The sequence below is a fragment of the Sinohyriopsis cumingii genome, chromosome 5, assembly GCF_028554795.1.
Source record: "Sinohyriopsis cumingii isolate HCF-2022 chromosome 5, ASM2855479v2, whole genome shotgun sequence".
Classification (NCBI taxonomy): Eukaryota; Metazoa; Mollusca; class Bivalvia; order Unionida; family Unionidae; genus Sinohyriopsis; species Sinohyriopsis cumingii.
In genome coordinates this window covers 151,204,765-151,227,260 of record NC_142965.1, presented here as the reverse complement: position 1 = coordinate 151,227,260, position 22,496 = coordinate 151,204,765, and the positions used below count along the sequence as shown (strand labels likewise).

General features: G+C 34.0%; 1 protein-coding gene across 2 annotated transcripts in view; it reads left to right on the top strand.

Moving 5' to 3' along the window:
* Positions 1-684: 684 nt before the first annotated feature.
* LOC149800465 (filamin-A-like) overlaps positions 685-22,496 on the top strand; it is a 101,139-nt gene continuing 79,327 nt past the window's right edge. For both annotated transcript variants that reach the window (XM_089960091.1, XM_089960090.1), the window contains exons 1-3: positions 685-1,077; positions 13,791-13,986; positions 14,510-14,575. In XM_089960091.1, the coding sequence (XP_089816217.1) occupies positions 795-1,077; positions 13,791-13,986; positions 14,510-14,575 (545 nt within the window). In that variant the 5' untranslated portion in view covers positions 685-794. The remainder of the gene's footprint in view (positions 1,078-13,790; positions 13,987-14,509; positions 14,576-22,496) is intronic.

Below are 22,496 nucleotides of genomic sequence, written 5' to 3'. Positions count from 1 at the left end.
AAACCTACTTTAATAGCGTGCAATTTATTTTTGCGGAAAACACGATGTGAATATATCGGCAAAATCTGCGATTTTGAAAAATGGTGAAATTGCGACTTGTAACAGATTAGAGTAGTTCAAAAAGCTCCGTTAGTGTATGATGGTAGGAAATAGCGATGTTTAGTAATATCGGATAAAAGCTGGTATTGAATGTAGCGCTTTGCAGTCCCGCACAGTTTATCAATCAGGTGTCTTAGCATAAACATGTTTTGAACTGCCAACGATTTCCCGAGTCTCAAGTGTTTACAATCTGTTTGTATAAAGGTGATTCAACAGGACAACCGATAACAGCGATCAGAACAAGAATGTGTCGCATAACTCTAGACTACAAACCAGTAAATTTGGTTGTTTATAGTTGATCAAGATTATCTCCCTTCCCCAGCTGTGCTCTAAGCAGGCTATCCCCATTCCTAGTAATCAAAGTCCAAATGAAAAGGAAACAATTAACAAGTTTGCATAAGGGTATCCAATTCTTTGGGGAATGGTTGAGTAATTTACAATTGTTGGGAGTTTGGTAACAATGATTTATACTGACAAAGCCAGTTTTAAATTTTTAAATATAGAAAATGTTTCTTGACAGAAGAACACATAAGTGGATTTTTACGGTAGTTTATCTCGAAATTCAAGTTGTGGCCTAATATCAGTTAATACAAATCCCGAGACAGGTGAAGAGAGCTAATATTTTTCCTTCTAATATATTTAAACAAAGCAGCAACAACTAGGAATACTTTAAGAAAACAGTAGGCTTTCTCGGCATGGAACAAGGCGGAGGAAATGAATTTGACCAGTGGATTTGGATCCAGGAGAAGACCTTTACTAACTGGGTGAATGAGCAGTTGAAAGTGTCCGGTCGTTCTATTAAAAGCATTTCCACCGATCTTTGTGATGGAGTCAACCTTGTGGCTCTCGTTGAAGCTCTTCAGTTCCGTAAAATCGGGAAAGTCTATCCAAAGCCATCTGGGAAAATTCAGATGTTACAGAATGTTGCACTGGCTTTCAAAGCGTTGGCAGACGACAATATCAAGCTTGTAAATATAGGTAAATAATATTATGAAACCCTCACCCCTCTCTCTGCCTCTCTCTGTCTCTCTCACACACACACACACACACATACACACACACACATACACTAAGAGTCACAACATATTGTTTTGATGTTGCGAATGTAATACAATACAGTAAGGAGACATTCGCCTCGTTGAATGTAATACAATACAGTAAGGAGACATTCGCCTCGTTGAATGTACAGTTACTTTATTTGCTATATAGTACAGTTAAAAGAAATGGTTCTGTGTATTTATTGGAAAAATATTTTTATAAATTGATGTTGATCTGTGAGATTCCGTTATATTGTTTGCTATAGAAACAGATGACTAATCATAACGTGATCTGGCTCGTTCAATGTTTCATCTCTCTCTCTCTCTCTCTCTCTCTCTCTCTCTGTCTATATATATATATATATATATATAGTCCAATTCGCCTCGTTGAATGTAATACAATACAGTAAGGAGACCTTCGCCTCTCTCTCTCTCTCTCTCTCTCTCTCTCTCTCTCTATATATATATATATATATATATATATATATATATATATATATATATATATATATATATATGGTCTGTCCAATTCTAAATCTGGTCTTAGGGAAAGAACCGAGTTGTCAAGTGTATAATGAAAAACTCGGAGAATGCCAATATTGCACTTGACTCCATGATTACAAGTGCACTGCATTATTATTAATGTTCCTTCTTGTGTGTCACTTGCAAGTATTATTCATTATAGGGTTTATCTGTTGGTGTGTTTTAAAAAAATAAAACAATAAAAAATAAAATAATTAAAAAAAAAAGATAATGAACAATTCGTGATAATCATACAAGTCTTCCTTATCTCTTAGCCCATAACAGGAATTCTAGTATACCCAAAGTTATATGCACAATATTGTCTGGCCTGATATATAAATACTCCATCAAATGTACTATGCAGCATTAGTATATCATGTGATCAAGTCTCGAGTTTCTATTGGTTGCATAATGTGATCTCGTGCACGCCAATATACAATTCGCCTTGTCTATGGGATGCTGTACTTGACTGCACCTGCAACAGTGGGTTTTATTGGCGCAGGCCAACATTATACAACGTTTCACACCGAAATGTAGAGCAGGCTTCGTTGGGACCGGTCAAGATTAAATAACATTACATGTTCTTAATAGAGCATTACCTTCTAGAGACTTGTCCGCATAAAGTGCTGTCTGATATAGTCCCCTTTGGCTTGTTATGTATGTTTAATTAGTATTGTTTGTTGGCATTCTCCATGATTACAAGTTATGTTTATGTGTATTTTGTACTTGAACTTTGTCCACAAACCAAGTTAATGGTGCACCTGACCAGTGTCATTTATTTTGTATACATCAAGATATATAATAGTTCTGTATTAGTATGTATTAAATATTCGGACCAATATACATGGAAGTAGAGATGTTTACTTCTCTCTGAATGCAGGATATTAGTTTTCCTAAACTTGTTGACAAACTTTTAAAGTTTTAATGAGGAAACTGACCTACATCGTGGCTTTATTACTGTGTCTGAGCTTTTTATGTAATATAGTTTTCTTGAAAAAGTATTCACTATTGCATTAACATCCAAAGCAGCATCATTCTTATTGTTGTGTTCAGTTTTTAATTCGGCTGGATTTATTTATTCAAATTATAAGCCACTGAAAATGCAAAGTGCTCAATAATATTCATGAACTAAAATAATAATTTGGAAACATAGTGAATTCATACAAGGATGTTTTGGATTATATTATTGTATACATCAAAATACTGCAAACACATCGCCACATTCCATGCCATTGGCACATTAGCTTTTACCAGACTACAGGCACATCAACACATTCGCTACCAGATTTATTGGAATACCAGTGGAATTCAGTTGGAACTTGATATATTTGGACTTGTGATAGAACATTTAGGACTATTTTGGATTTAATTAACAATTCTGCATGTTCTTTTTAATTTTTCACTTTGTATTCATGGCAAATAAATTACTTGTTGAATTTTACTAAACTTGTTGGTTTTCGCATTTTTCAGGTTACTTAGTTAAAGACCATAGTGTCGTAATACACTGTACCACACCAAACAACACTGTACCACACCAAACAACACTGTACCACACCAAACAACACTATAAGAGAACAGTTCCCTCTGAAAAAATCAATAACATATTAGCATAATGTAGTCAGTCTGGCTATGTAAACCTCGGACGGTAAGCACGAGGAAGTCAGTACAAGTAATAACGTGACTTTGCATACATGGATTTCAATGTACAGTATCAACTTTACCAGTAGGACGATAATACAAAAATAATTGATGCAAGTAGTGTTGGAGGTCTGGCTGAAACGTTTGATCAGCACTGCATGCAGCATGCATTTCGCAAAATTATAAATTATAATCACATAAAATGCAAACGGGCTCTAAATACAAATAATCAATTTAACCAAACTCATATCTGAAGATTTGTTTTAATTGTTATGTAGCTGATTCATGTAAATATGGACAATTTGTTTCAATTTATTAAAGTAAACATGTTTTCTATACAGTTTTCAAATTGACTTTAAGACTGAAGGCACGTACCAGAGGAATATCATTATCGATACTTTGCATGCATATACGGATATTGAAACTCAGTTAATGAAGTCCTCCCTAAAATGACTAACCACCATATTTTTGTTGTTTGGGGGGAGTAAAAAAAAATTATTTCCGGATCACGGATTGCTTTTAACAAATATAAATTACTCTGATTTATGACAAGCAGAAAAACATCAACTATTATATTCATTATATTCGTTAACTATAAGTATCTTAAGGTAAAATAAATTATTGCGGCTCAAAAGACCACCCAATGCCATCCCCCACCCCAGTAAATTAAATGTTGGTCCCTAATAGACAACAGTAAAGCCTCCAATCCACCTGTTTGCAGTCTAAAGGCTAAATAACAGACAGTTAGACTTTGCCAGACAGTGAATTGTGTCTCAAACAATATTATGATTTGTTACTCAGCTCTTGTCCCATTTGTTAGATAGTAATGAGATAGTTTTATAAATGGAGAAAAACTGACGTACCAATATAGGGTACATTCTTTTCTCAACCACTGTCAAATTTCATGCAGGTTACAGTTTTGTTTAATGCTGCACCTGTTTAAATGAAGTCACAAATCATGGACTGGAATGTGGCACGTGGCATTTACTTAAATTGTACTTGAAATTTATCTGTCGTACGTTGGCCAGATATCATGTTCAGTGTTTGACAAACAGATTTTCGGCAAGAAGAACGACCCTCTTAATTCTATTTTTGGAAGTAATAATGGAAGTTGGTTGTTTTATAGTTTATATAGAGAACAGTTGTATAACTTAAGCCCGCGCGCGTGTGTGTGTGTGTGTATGTGTGTGTATTTTTAACGTAGCTTTAAAAATTTGTCAGCCATAACGCTACGTTGTCTGCAGTGTGGTAGTTTATAGTAATGTCTAGCACTGGGGCATCATGCTGCTGACATATAGCATCATGTCCCACCCAGTCACATTAGTCTGGCACCGGGCCTACCAGTCCTAACAGTAACCTCTTAATGCTGAACGCCTAGCAAGGTAGCTGTTAGTACCACGTTTTATAAGTTTTTGGTATGACTCAGCCGGGGATCGAACATACGACCTCCCACATCCGAGGCGGACGTTCTAATCAATAGGCCACCGGAGCGGTGTAACTACTGCAAATATTTTTTATGTAAAACAATATTTAATAAGTTTACTTCGCTACAGAAAGATCAAATTTTAGATACGTAACTGCATTGCTCCCGCTACTCTCCCATCTCCCAAAATTACATGTATATGTTATTTTGTCTTACTATAGTGCATTTGTGTGTATGTGTGTGTGTGTGTGTGTGTGTATCTTCTGACTGCTTGTGAGTGTGTCACAGACTGTACATTTCCAAGTTGGATATTAATGTGAATACACTTTTGCGAGCATGATATTAATGTAAAGACACTATTCCAAGATGGATATTAATGTAATTGCACTATCCCAAGCTGGATATTGTTGTAATTACACTAGTCCAAGCGTGAGTTGTAATTACACTATTCTTAGCTGGATATTAATATAAATACACTCTTCAAAACATGATACTAACGTAAATACACTATTCCAAGTTGGATATTAATGTAACTACACTATACCAAGCCTGATATTATTGTAATTACTCTTTTACAAGCATGATAATAATGCAATTACACTATTCCAAACTGGATATTAATATAAATACACTAATAATGCAATTACACTATTCCAAACTGGATATTAATGTAAATACACTATTCCAAGCATGATATTAATGTAAATGCACTATTCCAAGCATGATATTAATGTAAATACACTATTCCAAGCATGATATTAACGTAAATGCACTATTTCAAGCATGATATTAATGCAATTACTCTATTCAAAACTGGATATTAATGTAAATACACTATTTCAAGCCTGATATTAATGTAAATATACTATTTCAAGCCTGATATTAATGTAAATATACTATTTCAAGCCTGACATTAATGTGAATGCACTATTCCTAGCCTGATATTAATGTAAATGTACTATTGCGAGCATGATATTGATGTAAATTCACTATTCCAAACATGATATTAATGTGAATACACTATTCCAAGCCTGATATTAATGTAAATACACTATTGCGAGCATGATATTAATGTAAATTCACTATTCCAAGCCTGATACTAATGTAAATACACTATTTCAAGCCTGATATTAATGTGAATACACTATTCCAAGCCTGATATTAATGTGAATACACTATTCCAAGCCTGACATTAATGTGAATGCACTATTCCAAGCCTGATATTAATGTGAATACACTATTCCAAGCCTGATATTAATGTGAATACACTATTCCAAGCCTGATATTAATGTAAATGCACTATTCCAAGCCTGATATTAATGTAAATACACTATTTCAAGCCTGATATTAATGTGAATACACTATTCCAAGCCTGATATTAATGTGAATACACTATTCCAAGCCTGATATTAATGTGAATACACTATTCCAAGCCTGACATTAATGTGAATGCACTATTCCAAGCCTGACATTAATGTGAATGCACTATTCCAAGCATGATATTAATGTGAATACACAATTGCGAGCATGATATTAATGTAAATTCACTATTCCAAGCCTGATATTAATGTAAATACACTATTGCGAGCATGATATTAATGTGAAGACACTGTTCCAAGCCTGATATTAATGTGAATACACTATTCCAAGCCTGATATTAATGTAAATACACTATTCCAAGCCTGATATTATTGTGAAAACACTATTACAAGCCTGATATTAATGTAAATTCACTATTCCAAGCCTGATATTAATGTAAATACACTATTGCGAGCATGATATTAATGTAAATTCACTATTCCAAGCATGATATCAATGTGAATACACTATTCCAAGCCTGATATTAATGTAAATACACTATTGCGAGCATGATATTAATGTAAATTCACTATTCCAAGCCTGACATTAATGTAAATATACTATTTCAAGCCTGACATTAATGTGAATGCACTATTCCAAGCCTGATATTAATGTAAATGCACTATTCCAAGCCTGACATTAATGTGAATGCACTATTCCAAGCCTGACATTAATGTGAATGCACTATTCCAAGCATGATATTAATGTGAATACACTATTGCGAGCATGATATTAATGTAAATTCACTATTCCAAGCCTGATATTAATGTAAATACACTATTGCGAGCATGATATTAATGTGAATACACTGTTCCAAGCCTGATATTAATGTGAATACACTATTCCAAGCCTGATATTAATGTAAATACACTATTGCGAGCATGATATTAATATAAATTTACTATTCCAAGCATGATATTAATGTAAATACACTATTGCGAGCATGATATTAATGTAAATTCACTATTCCAAGCCTGATATTAATGTGAATACACTATTCCAAGCCTGATATTAATGTAAATACACTATTGCGAGCATGATATTAATGTAAATTTACTATTCCAATCATGATATTAATGTAAATACACTATTGCGAGCATGATATTAATGTAAATTCACTATTCCAAGCATGATATTAGTTTAAATTCACTATATCATGCACGGTATTAATGTAAATTCACTATTCCAAGCATGATATTAATGTGAATACACTATTTCAAGCCTGTTATCAATGTAAATACAATATTCCAAGCATGATATTAATGTGAATACAATATTCCAAGCCTGATACTAATGTAAATACACTATTCCAAGCATGATATTAGTTTAAATACATTATTCCATGCACGAGTTTAATAATAACTTCTACATTTTTAGCCTTCACGGCAATATATTTCATAAATTTCATTTAACGATGCACACGTATAAGATCTTCTATTTCCTAATGTATTTTTACTGTTGGGACTAGGATGAGGAACTATTGGGATGATATTGACTGTTTTAGATGTCCAGTTGATTGAACGTTCTCGTGAGATCGTTCTACATCCTAGTACGGAGATCTAGGCAATCAGAAGGCAATGTTAGCTTCCATACGATTAACGTAGCAGTGGCATATTGTTATATCTGAAGTGAAATTCCATTTGTTATCAGCTCTTCACGTACAACCCGTTATCGATCTTCCATAAAGCAATTCATGAGCGTGGACCCAGTTTATGTCTCGTAGCTAGAACTACACATGACACATATAAAAGTTAAATGCAAGTCGAAATAGTGTGAACAATTCAGGCATAATGCCGTCAAAATATCATTGTGTAAAGTATTGATTCACATGGTATTCACATGGTATTGGGACTGTATAGTATTTGAACAATAGCGCCTGAAGCAGCTGTAAATGGGTATCCCAGTTATCTGCCTGCGCTTCGATATTAAGGCATTTTTCCTCGTTGATTGTTCGCACCTTTTTGACTTTAGGCAGTATTTTTTACAGTAGAGTATGAAGTAGTGACTATTGGACAACATTGGCATGTACCTGCATGTATTATGTGAGACAGATCTTATTGTAATAAATATCAGTTTAATCAGATGATTATCGCCCTAAATCAGCCTAATTCAGCCATAACTGATAGCCCTAAATCAGCCTAATTCAGCCATAACTGATAGCCCTAAATCAGCTCAATTTAGCCATAACTGATAGCCCTAAATCAGCTCAATTTAGCCATAACTGATAGCCCTAAATCAGCTCAATTTAGCCATAACTGATAGCCCTAAATCAGCTCAATTTAGCCATAACTGATAGCCCTAAAATTAGCCCAATTTAGCCATAATTGATTGCTTTAACTCAGCCTAATTCGACCATAATTAATTATTTATACATTGTCCATCGTTTGCTATTATAATGTCTAAATATTATGAGACCTACGCCACATCAGGTATTGGAAGGGAAGATTTGGTGATAGCTTTCTTCGTGGCAACAACCTTTCCAATTAAGAACAATTTCTTTAAAGCTGAATTCCCTCCCAGAGAGATCTTAAATTAAAAATAATTGTGTCATGTGCATTTCAGAACAATTTAAAGATATTTTTCTTACAACCAAACCCCATATATATATATATATATATATATATATATATATATATATATATATACTTTTCAAATATTTTGGTGTGCAAAAATAGGAGGATTTGTATACTGGGACTGGGCTGTTGGATATGTTATATTTTAGACTGGACTGTGGTCCAGTGTGTGTTGCATTTACAGTGGAAACTACGCTCTTGGATATGTTATATTTTAGACTGGACTGTGGTCCTGCATGTGCTGTAGTTACAGTGGAAACTAGGCTCTTGAATATGTTATATTTTAGACTGGACTGTGGTCCTGCATGTGCTGTATTTGCAGTGGAAACTAGGCTCTTGGATATGCTATATTTTAGACTGAACTGTGGTCCTGTATGTGCTGTAGTTACAGTGGAAACTAGGCTCTTGGATATGCTATATTTTAGACTGGACTGTGGTCCAGTATGTGTTGTATTTACAGTGGAAACTAGGCCCTTGGATATGCTTTGTTTACATTATTTAAATGTCTCTAATTATAGAGGACTTCATAAGTTACAAACCGATTATTCCGGCTCCAAGGATAGAACCGCCACCCTAAAGCCTACCCCGCTACCATGTTAAATTTTGAGCTATGTAGATTATTATTACTGATTACCCAGTGCAAATAATTGCATGGCCTATTATCAAGGTGGGGGATAACTCCTGTTTATCAAATCTTTTGTCAACATTATCAACAGTACACGCAGATTATAATAATGGCATCATCTATGTCAAAGGTAAAGCCATAATTAGTACGTGTCACATGAGTTAAATACAAGTCACAACTTCGCGAAATTCTACCCCCGCCACCCCATTATTATTTCTGAAGCTACATCGATATATCAGGTCAAAAGCATCATAGGTGCTTCATCGTTTTTGTGAATAAAATCACCATGGACCTTTAAAGGTTCCGCACAAACTATTGGAGGGAATTCATGCTCACGTGCTATATGTATATATACTGCAGTGCTCTTTACTTTGATTCTGATATGACAACACCGTGTTTTGTTACAAGGTTTTAATCAAGACAATACTAGTAATATTATACACGCACACACACAAAAAACACACAAGCATACACATACAAATACACACAAAAGTACACACATACACACACACACACACCAAAAATCTCATTAAAAAACCAAACTATGGTGCTTGAATATTTTAGTCACTAAACTACAGAACCGTACTTACTACAGAATCATATTCATTATAGATTCACATTTATTACAATCTTAGTTGCTATATAATCCCGTTTATTAGAGAGTCATAGTTGCTATAGAATCCTAATTATTAGAGAGTCATCGTTGCTATAGAATCCTAATTATTAGAGAGTCATCGTTGCTGTAGAATCCTAATTATTAGAGTCATCGTTGCTATAGAATCCCATTTATTAGAGAGTCATCGTTGCTTTTGAATCCTAATTATTAGAGAGTCATCGTTGCTACAGAATCCTAATTATTAGAGAGTCATCTTTGCTATAGAATCCTAATTATTAGAGAGTCATCGTTGCTATAGAATCCCATTTATTAGAGAGTCATCGTTGCTTTTGAATCCTAATTATTAGAGAGTCATCGTTGCTACAGAATCCTAATTATTAGAGAGTCATCTTTGCTATAGAATCCTAATTATTAGAGAGTCATCGTTGCTATAGAATCCTAATTATTAGAGAGTCATCGTTGCTACAGAATCCTAATTATTAGAGAGTCATCGTTGCTATAGAATCCCATTTATTAGAGAGTCGTCGTTGCTATTGAATTCTAATTATTAGAGAGTCATAGTTGATAAAGAATCACATTTAGTTGCTACAGAATCATAGTTGATGTAAAATCACATTTAGTACAGAGTTATAGTTGCTACAGAGTTGTAGTTGCTACAGAATCATATATATGCAGCATAATATTTGCTATAGACTCATAGTTACTTCTGAATCATAGTTGCTATAAAATTACATTTACTATAGCGCCATAGTTACTTCAGGGTCATAGTTTGTATAGAATCATATTTGCTAGAAAGTCATATATACTAAAAAATGAAATTTACTAGAGAGTCATAGTTGCTATAGAATCACAAATACTACAGAGTCATAGTTACTTTGAAGTCGCATTTATTAGAGAGTAATATTTACTACAGAGTTACATTTGCTAGAGAGTCTTAGTTGCTGTAGAATTAAATTTACTAGAGAATTACAGTTGCTATAGAATGGCAGTTACCACAGATTCATAGTTGCTGTAGAATTACATTTACTAGTCCATTATAGTTGCTATAGATTCGCAGTTACCATAGAGTCATAGTTGCCGTAGAATTACATTTACTAGTCCATTATAGTTGCTGTAGATTCGCAGTTACTATAGAGTCATATTTGCCGTAGAATTACATTTACTAGTCCATTATAGTTGCTATAGAATCGCAGTTACTACAGAGTCATAGCTGCTGTAGAATTACATTTACTTGAGAATAGTAGTTGCTATAGAAATACATTTACTAAAGAGTAATGGTTGCTGCAGAATTATATTTACTAGAGAGTCATAGCTGCTGTAAACTTACATTTGCTAGTCCATTATAGTTGCTATAGAACCACAGTTACCACAGACTCATAGTTGCTATAGAATTACATCTACTAGAGAGTCAAAGTAGATACATAATTACATTTACTAGAGAGCCATGGTTGCTATAGAATTGTAATTACTACATAGTCATAGTTGCTGTAGAATACATTTACTAGATAGTTATAGTTGCTATTGAATTACATTTACTAGAGAGTCATAGTTCCTATAGAATTACATTTACTACAGAGTCATAGTTGCTGTAGAATTACGATTACTAGACAGTCATAGTTGCTATTGAATTACATTTACTAGAGAGTCGTAGTTCCTATAAAATTACATTTACAAGAGAGTCATAGTTGCTATTGAATTACATTTACTAGAAAGTCATGGTTGCTATATAATTACGTTTACTTGAGAGTCATAATTCCTATAGAATTACATTTACTAGAGAGTTTTAATTACGTTTGCTAGAGAGTCATGGTTGCTATAGAATTACATTTACTAGAGAACCATGGTTGCTATAGAATTACACTTACTACAGAGTTATACTTGCTATAGAATTGCATTTCCTAGAGAGTCATAGTTGCTATAGAATGACATTAACAAGAAAGTCATAGTTGTTATATAAATACATTTACTAGAGAGTCATAGTTGCTGTAGAATGACATTAATCATAGAGTCATAGTTGCTGTAGAATTACATTTACTAGAGTCATAGTTGCTGTAGAAAGACATTAACTATAGAGTCATATTTGCTGTAGAATTACATTTAATACAGAGTCATAGTTTATATAGAATGACATTAACCAGAGAGTCACAGTTGCTATACAACTGCATTTACTAGAGAGTCATAGCTGCTGTAGAATGACATTAACGAACTACATTTACTACAGAGTCATAGCTGATATAGAATGACATTAACCAGAGAGTCACAGTTGCTATATAATTACATTTACTAGAGAGTCATAGTTGCTGTAGAATGACATTAACCATAGAATAATAGTTGCTGTTGAATTACATTTACTAGAGAGTCATTGTTGTTGTCGAATTATATTTACTAAAGAGTCATTGTTGTTGTAGAATGACATTAATCAGAGAGTCATAGTTACTATGGAATTACATTTACTAGAGAGTCATAGTTGCTGTAGAAAGACATTAACCATAGAGTCATATTTGCTGTAGAATTACATTTAATACAGAGTCATAGTTTATATAGAATGACATTAACCAGAGAGTCACAGTTGCTATACAACTGCATTTACTAGAGAGTCATAGCTTCTGTAGAATGACATTAACCATAGAGTCATAGTTGCAGTAAAACTACATGTACTACAGAGTCATAGCTGATATAGAATGACATTAACCAGAGAGTCACAGTTGCTACAGAATTACCTTTACTAGAGAGTCATATACGCTATAGAGTCGCTATTACTACAGAGTCATTGTTGTTGTCGAATTATATTTACTAAAGAGTCATTGTTGTTGTAGAATGACATTAATCAGAGAGTCATAGTTACTATGGAATTACATTTACTAGAGAGTCATAGTTGATGTATAATTACATTTTCTAGAAAGCCATAGATGATATAGTCACCATTACTACAGAGTAATAGTTGCTATAGAATTACATTTACTAGAGAGTTATAGTTACTATATAGTCATAGTTAATACAGAATCACAGTTACTAGAGTGTTATATGTTGTATAGAATCGCATTTACTAGAGAGTCATAATTGCTATAGAATCACAGTTACTAAAGAGTAATAGTTGCTACAAATTCACATTTATTAAAGTCATAGGTGCTACAGAATCATATTTATTACAGGATCATTGTTACTACAGAGTCATATTTGTTCTAGAACCATCGTTGCTATAGAACCATATTTGCTATAGAGTCATAGATGCTGTAGAATCATAGTTACTATAGAGTTATAGTTGTGCAAAGTCACAATTACGATCGAATCATATTTATTATGGAGTCATAATTGCTATAGAATCAAAGTTACTATGCAGTCTTAGTTCGATAAGGTGTTTGAAAATACACGTTTATGCGTGATGTATTGAGCTTGCTTTCGAGAAAATATTCTCAGACTTCCAAAATGCGATTTTATCAATTGATTCTGGTTTCGTGTAAAGCTTCTTTAAAACCTCTGAAAAGAAAATAGATTTCCTGTAATATTTTCCATGAAATTTGAAAGCTCTCATGTTTCACATTACGTGTACCTTTAATAGAGCGAAAAGCTTTGATAACTCAACATAACACCAGACTCAAGCTTTGATAACTCAACATAACACCAGACTCAAGCTTTGATAACTCAACATAACACCAGATTCAAGCTTTAATAACTCAGCATAGCAGCAGACTCAAGCTTTGATAACTCAACATAACACCAGACTCAAGAATAGTACAGATTCTTATCCAAGTAGGTCGACATGCTTGATGTGTTTCTTGGTATCACTATTCATTGAGTAATATGTATTTCTAGCAAATCATCAGACACATACATGCACACATAACGTTTATATATCCAGTCACATCCTCGTGAAATCACTCCTTTCTTACTCCTAAAGGTAATGAGGACGTAGTGAACGGTAACGGCAAGTTGACGCTGGGTTTGATATGGTCACTCGTCCAACGTTACCAGATTTCGTCAAGGAAAGACAACAAGCTACCGAAAAAATTGATGATTTCATGGTTCCGTACGGTATTACCTGATCTTGACATTACCAACTTCACTACGGACTGGAACGATGGAATTGCGCTGCAGTAAGTTTATGCCAATCACTTCCGATAGAATAAGTGAGTACAGCTGAAACCAGTACTAAATTTTCCTATTCGAATATTCGTTTCAGTTCTATAAATATTCTAAATTCGAATGTTTCAATATTAGTTTCAGCTGTATAAGTTCGTTTCGCATTTTGTTTTCCATAATTTGGTTTTCGCCATATATTCCTGATTTAATGGCACCATCAGTTACATGAATGAGTTACATCCCCTTTTCATTTACATGTATGAGTTACATCCCTTTTTATTTACACGTATGTGTATGCAGTTATTTTCTGAATTTCATCATGGCTTGTAACATTTATATTCAAATTCCATTATACATACTTAAGGAGTCTATCAGTGCAAAGGAACACGCAGATCTGTTTGATTATAACACGTTATACTCTTTATATTTAATATTAAAAACATCAAGGTTTTAAAACCGACTATTTTTGGCATAATTTTCGTTTTGCATTTGCAGACGGATATACTTATCACATAATATTTATCTATTTATTTACAGTGCACTACTGGAACATTTGAAACCTGGAATGTCTCCTAACTGGAAAAGGTTACACAGCAAAGACAGGTGCAACAATGTTTTATTTATTACCATGCATTATCCGTCTGTCCGTCTGTATGTCTGTATGTATGTATGTATGCACGTATGAATGTATGCATGTATATATGTATGTATGTATGTATGTATCCACGTATGTATGTATGTATGTATGTATGTATGTATGTATGTATGTATAGCACGCCAGCACAGTGCCAAATCAAATTTAAGTTCAAAACGTGTAACGTTGAAACTATTCCCAATGAACATAAAAATTTACTCGTACAAGATTAATGACACAAAGAATTTTTTGGAATAAAAGTATAAAATAAAGAATAAAGGGAAAATTGAAAATTGAAGAGTCAGTTAATTATATGATAACAAACCACATTTTTGATAACGTCCATTATTTAATCTGACGGCACATCATTAAAAAGAATCTGTATTTGATTTAATACCCTAAAGCATCGTCCTATAGCCTGATTTGGTTTTGTTTTCGTCAAACTGGGAACAGTTAGACATACAATTGGTTACGTTTGATTTGTGAAAGAATACATTCATTACTGTGAACAATCAAAGCATAACAAATCCATGCAAGTTTATGCAACGATTTATTTAATATTCTACTGATAAAAATATTAACTTCATATTTCTCTGTATAATTTCTAAACAGAATTACGGCCATTAGTGTTACTATTTGTTGCTGGCTTCATTTAAAATGTCTGCATTCATTATCCCAACGAAGAAATGGATCATGCACCCCACCACCCCCGTCTGGGCCAATGTTTATAATGTCACGCTACTCTTATCACACGGGTCAAAATAGGAATTTCAAACTTTTGGATATATTTCGGGGTAGCATGTAGACGTGGACAACGGTTTTAAAATGTTGATTCAGTCCATGCTTACGGCTAATAGGCCGAATGGTTTCGCATATATGTTAAGTCCTCCCAAATTAGAAGTCCACATGTATTTAGATCCACACCCTAGAAGTATATAAACATCCTAAGCGTGAACAAGCAATGATATGCAACTACATTTATCCCCTGGGTATATTCTAACCCATCTTGGACTTCGCCCTAGGAGCACAGGTTATTGGGGATTGTGAGATGATGGGGGATAACACATTGATTTGTGTTTTTACAATCACCCTAAGTTTTGTCTGTGCTTATTTTAAACATCAGGTGCAAAACTGCTCTGCCATTCAGGCCTTTCACATTTGATTTGCTTTTAGAGTATTGGCATCTTGCTGAAATTCACAAATCTGCATGTCGTACGTATTTATGATATGTGAATTATACGCATCTATGTCTAGTGCACAGATTTAGGTAGTCTAATCTTGTTGAAATTCACAAATCTGCATGTCGTACGTATTTATGATATGTGAATTATACGCATCTATGTCTAGTGCACAGATTTAGGTAGTCTAATCTTGTTGAAATTCACAAATCTGCATGTCGTACGTATTTATGATATGTGAATTATACGCATCTATGTCTAGTGCACAGATTTAGGTAGTCTAATCTTGTTGAAATTCACAAATCTGCATGTCGTACGTATTTATGATATGTGAATTATAAGCATCTATGTCTAGTGCACAGATTTAGGTAGTCTAATCTTGTTGAAATTCACAAATCTGCATGTCGTACGTATTTATGATATGTGAATTATACGCATCTATGTCTAGTGCACAGATTTAGGTAGTCTAATCTTGTTGAAATTCACAAATCTGCATGTCGTACGTATTTATGATATGTGAATTATACGCATCTATGTCTAGTGCACAGATTTAGGTAGTCTAATCTTGTTGAAATTCACAAATCTGCATGTCGTACGTATTTATGATATGTGAATTATACGCATCTATGTCTAGTGCACAGATTTAGGTAGTCTAATCTTGTTGAAATTCACAAATCTGCATGTCGTACGTATTTATGATATGTGAATTATACGCATCTATGTCTAGTGCACAGATTTAGGTAGTCTAATCTTGTTGAAATTCACAAATCTGCATGTCGTACGTATTTATGATATGTGAATTATACGCATCTATGTCTAGTGCACAGATTTAGGTAGTCTAATCTTGTTGAAATTCACAAATCTGCATGTCGTACGTATTTATGATATGTGAATTATACGCATCTATGTCTAGTGCACAGATTTAGGTAGTCTAGCACCACTGTTGCAAAAAACAAGGGAAACTTAGGCCATAACCCGCTTCTGTCTTTTTTTTAAAACACCAATACTCTAATCGGCATACGATAAGATAATTAAGAAAAAACGAAGGTTACAGTCTCTCATATAAACCAACCGTCACAATTAGAAAACTTTCTGGACTACCATTCATCCAAATTTAATTTAAAATAAACAAACCCACATTAAACAAACCCACAATAAACAAACCCACAATAAACAAACCCACATTAAACAAACCCACATTAAACAAACCCACAATAAACAAACCCACATTAAAATCTAAACAAATTCATAGACTTTCACCCATACCCACATTAAACAAACCCACATTAAAATCTAAACAAATTCATAGACTTTCACCCATACCCACATTAAACAAACCCACATTAAAATCTAAACAAATTCATAGACTTTCACCCATACCCACGTTAAACAAACCCACATTAAAATCTAAACAAATTCATAGACTTTCACCCATACTCTAAAAACACTAAGCCCTCAACCCTGGAAGTTTTTAAAAAAAAAAAAAAACAGCAAGCTACCAACCCTATCTATTTTGTTCCTATAAACCACACACATTATCTATTATTCAAACATTTTTAACTTTTGAAAGAATAGTAATACAAGAGACCAGATAAACTGAGCAATTGCAAACATAAGCATGATAATATAATCTCACTGAAGTGGGCTTTGCCACCAGAGTGATAACTTGTCTTCTTTTATATTTCATATAGATATAGTATAGCAAACAATAATACTGGTCACTGCATGTTGTCGTAACATATTATTTAGATAAATAAATCCTCAGTGACTGAGGTAATAATCACACAAAGCTATATACATAAGCAGAAATACAGTAACACAGGTTTACAGTCAAATAGCTATAACCGTAGTGAATGAACGTGATCGTCGTGAATGCCGTGAAATTGTTTTCAATTATTATATGATAAAATTCATTGATTTACAGATTTAGTCATTAGCTATGGACATAATATCAATTGTATATTTCATAGCTTGCCGAGGAGGTTAATAGCTTTCAATAAATATATACTGTCATAACTAATCAATGTTCACTTCAGGGATTTACAAAAATCCACTTGCCCGACTCCAGGAACAAATTCAAATTTGTTTCGGGAAGCTCAATTGATATATATATATATATATATATATATATATATATATATATATATATATATATATATATATATATATATATATATAAACCATATAAAATATATAGATAGATATACCCCATTAAAATAAGGTTCACAAATCCTAAAGTTGTGAGTAATAAGGAATCATTACAGTCTCTCTCTCTGTCTCTCTCTCTGTCTGTCTCTGTCTGTCTCTCTCTCTCTCTCTCTCTCTCACACACACACACACACACACACACACATATATAAATACTTATAGATAACATTAACAACCGGCATATGGTTGTTAAGGACCATCAAAGATACAAAGGAAATAAAAGTTTCTATAAATAAAATGTAATCTCCTTAACATCTACTACACTGCCTCGTACTATTGTAATCATGTTGGGATATTATGGGATAGTTTGGGATATTATGGGATATTATGTGTGGTGCAGGGAACGGACAAAAGCCTCCTAGGACGGAAGTCCCCTAAAAGGGGAAGGAAAAAGACCCTATGACAAAATTCACTCAGGGGGAGGACCAAAGCCCCCCTCCCATTTAAATTTCTTGAATTAATTGTATTATGGTTGCCATTGTTTTAATTATTTGCTGCCAATACACCTATTTCAACACGCAATCATCGTGATTGATTAAAATAAGAAAATATATATATTTTTATAATATATTTGTTAAAATAGAATCTTTTATTAGCCGCTTGATATTTTAAATAATATAATCCTACGCTAGAGCATGTTTACTTAGTTAACTTATTATAGTTGCAATTGTCCATTGTTACGAGTATATGCTCTTAAAATAAGTAACGAAAAAGAGTGAAAGACACTAAGCTTTGTAAAATTTAACAAATAATTTATTTCCCCAGAATATAAAGTGAAAATAAATAGGAAACAACTGAAGGTATTAGGAATTAAATCCCAAAATAATCATAGAATTACAGACACAAGTCCGAGTAACTTAAAGTCCTGAATAAAAGTCACTAAAAGTCCAGAAAATATCCCATACTGAAGTCAATGATGTGTCTGTGATAGCTATTGAAGTGTAATGTATCAAAAGTCTCTTGTTGAATCACATAAATATTATTCCAGGTTTGAATTCAGTATAACTTCCAATGTATGTCTTTATCCAAGAATTTTATCAGAATACTTTTGTATTTCCAAAAACAGGTTACATGAATTCAATAATTTAAAGAAAATACAATACAGCCCAAACTGGTCACAACATAATACAACGTCATAGTGCTAGATGTTAAAGCATGACTGACTAAATCCTCACAATCACAAGATTGTTTACTTCTCTACATTATATCAGGTCACAATTAGCATTTTCTAAAAACAACCATTACTTAGTGGAAAATAATGTTCTAGAATGATCTAATGAACCTTGTTTACTTACAACACAATAACCTGTAAAATTCACTTAGGAAACTCCAAAAACCCTGACCCAAATCAACATATTTATTATTTCGTGTTTACCTGAATAATAATCCTGGCATTACGCTATTACACATAGAGAAACATTTATCTGTGTATTAGTTGTTGAAATAAATGAAATAAAAGAAATATAAAAGTCAATCAGGTCAAGCAGACATGAATTAAGTTTTGAACAAGGATACGTCCAACATACAATGTTACAATACTATAGCATGTAATGAAAATTATTTTTAAACTAACAAATAAACAATTAAATTAAATATACATAATACCATTCTGAAATTGGTAATTCACTCACTCGCTTATGTAGTGATAATAATTTGATAGCGTCATGATTACATCATATGCCGTGAAATTAAAAGTGTTAATTTGTAGGATTATGTGGGATTCATTGGGTACTAAAATGATTAGACGAATGTGCTTAGATACCTTATGCGTGTGGGATTGTTTTGTGTCGTAATGATTTAGACACATTAGGCACACTGACAATTCATTAGATAAGCTAACAATTCATGAGACACACTGACAATTCACTAGACAAACTGATAATTCACTAGACACACTGACAATTCACTAGGCACATTAACAATTCACTAGATACACTAGATACTCTGACCATTCATTAGACACACTAACAAGTTATGTCACGCTCACAATTCATTAGACACACTGACAATTCACTAGACAAACTGATAATTCACTAGACACACTGACGATTCACTAGAGACACACTGACAATTTATTAAAACACACTAACAATTCACTGGGCATACTAACACTTCACTAGACAGACAAATAATTCACTAGACACACTGATAACTCATAAGACACACTAAAACAGTTCATTAGACACATTAACAATTCAATAGGTAAACTGACAATTCACTAGACACACTAACAATTCATTAGACACACTGACAATTCATTAGACAAACTAACAATTCATTAGAGACAGTGACAATTCATTAGACACACTGACAATTCATTAGACAAACTTACAATTCATTAGAGACAGTGACAATTCATTAGACACGCCAATCATTCGTTAGACACACTGACAGTTCATTAGACACACTAACAAGTCAATAGAAACACTAATAATTCATTAGACACAATATTTATAATCATGTGAGAAAAAAAAAAACAACCACAATTTTTTAAAATGTAACTACCACTTAGAAAATGTCAATAACAGCCAACCAACCCTATCCCCCTATAATTCATCGACGACATACCAATGATGAATGTGGTTTATACAACTGCATGTTTTAACGATGAGTGAGGTTCCTAGAACCTAATGCTTCCACAATGTGTATGGTTCATACAACCATTTGATTTAAAGACATGTATGGTTCATAGAACCTTATGTTTTAAGGATAAGTATGATTCTTACAACCACGTAATGTTATAATCACAAAATACTGATCACCGTCTTTTTGCAGAGACCGAAATTCATATCATTTAGTTTCTGTTATAAAGTGCGCTGTCCGTGCCAGTTAATTTGCCACTGTCTTGCTGCTACACATGCAACTCCGCCACCATATTGCTACACATACAACTCCGTCACCATATTGCTACACATACAACTCCGTCACCATATTGCTACACATGCAACTCCGCCACCATATTGCTACACATACAACTCCGCCACCATATTGCTACACATACAACTCCGCCACCATATTGCTACACATACAACTCCGCCACCATATTGCTACACATACAACTCCGCCACCATATTGCTACACATACAACTCCGCCACCATATTGCTACACATACAACTCCGCCACCATATTGCTACACATACAACTCCGCCACCATATTGCTACACATACAACTCCGCCACTATATTGCTGGTTAATTTTTTACACTAATAGCTACAGTGCTTCAATGCAGATCATGCTGTTACATGAGCTATATGCTGCTAAGCTGCCAGACCTTTCAGCCTTTTCATACCGTTCCTAGCCTTTTCCTAGTCACTGCAGTCCTTCCAGCCTTGTCTAGCCTTTCCTAGTCCATTCAGCCTTTCCAGCCTTTTCTAGTCCTTTCCCAGTCCTTTCTCCTCTTTCAGCCTTCCTAACCTTGCAGCCCTTTCAGCCTTACCTAGCCCTTGCAGCCCTTGCAGCCCTTTCAGCCTTTCCTAGCCCTTGCAGCCCTTTAAGCCTTTTCTAGCCCTTTCCGCCCTTCCATTTTTTTCTAGCCCCTTTATCCCTTTCAGCCCAATGGCTGTGGTAATTCGTGTACTTGAGACACTCCCTGACAAGATCCAGGCAGTCAGTGGGCCTGTATGTAACAGTATGCCTCCTATAAATACTGAAGAGAAAAGTGCGAGAACCAGGCATAAAGTTCTCGTGCACATCTTTATATATGCGCATCTCGCTGCGTGTGACCTACGACGAGAAGCATGTCTTACTCAGCCACCATCAGTAGAAGAAAAGAAAAAACTTCCCAGTGTAACGCTGTATGCATCTACGAAACCAATTGAACAAAATTGTTCTAAGGCATTATCAAGTTATTTTCTTGCCTTATTCCGTGACAGATTTTCATGAAAACATCCCTGTATTGTATGGAAAAAATGTAAAATACTTTAATTACATTGTTTTGTAGTCATTATATAAGATGCACATTACAATACACACTATACAGATTTACTCAAGGATTCAATGGAGACCAGTGTGTGTCTGTTTGTGTGTGTCTGTGTGTCTGTGTGTGTGTGTCTGATTTGGAATTTTAACGTAGCTTTAACAATTGATCAGTCATATTTCTACAGTGTTTGCGGTATGTCAATTTATAGTGATGTCTAGCACTGGAACATCATACCGCAGACATGCAGCATCGTGTCCCACCCAGTCACATCCTTATCCAGGCTGACCAGTCATAACACTAATGTTCTATGCTGAGCGTCAAGCGAGGCAGCTGCTAGTACCATTTTTGTAAGTCTTTGGTATGACTCGGCTAGGGTTCGAATCCGCGACCTCCCGCATCCGAGGCGGACGCTCTAAGCACTTAGGCCACCGTAGCGGTGAGGCCAGTGTTTAATAGGAAATATAGTTACAATAAATAAATAAACACTCAATCAAATACAAAACAGTTCTGTGAAAATGAAAATACTGTAAATGTCACAGATGAAGGGGCTTTTGTCATACCCCAAGGTGGCCTTTTTCCTAGTG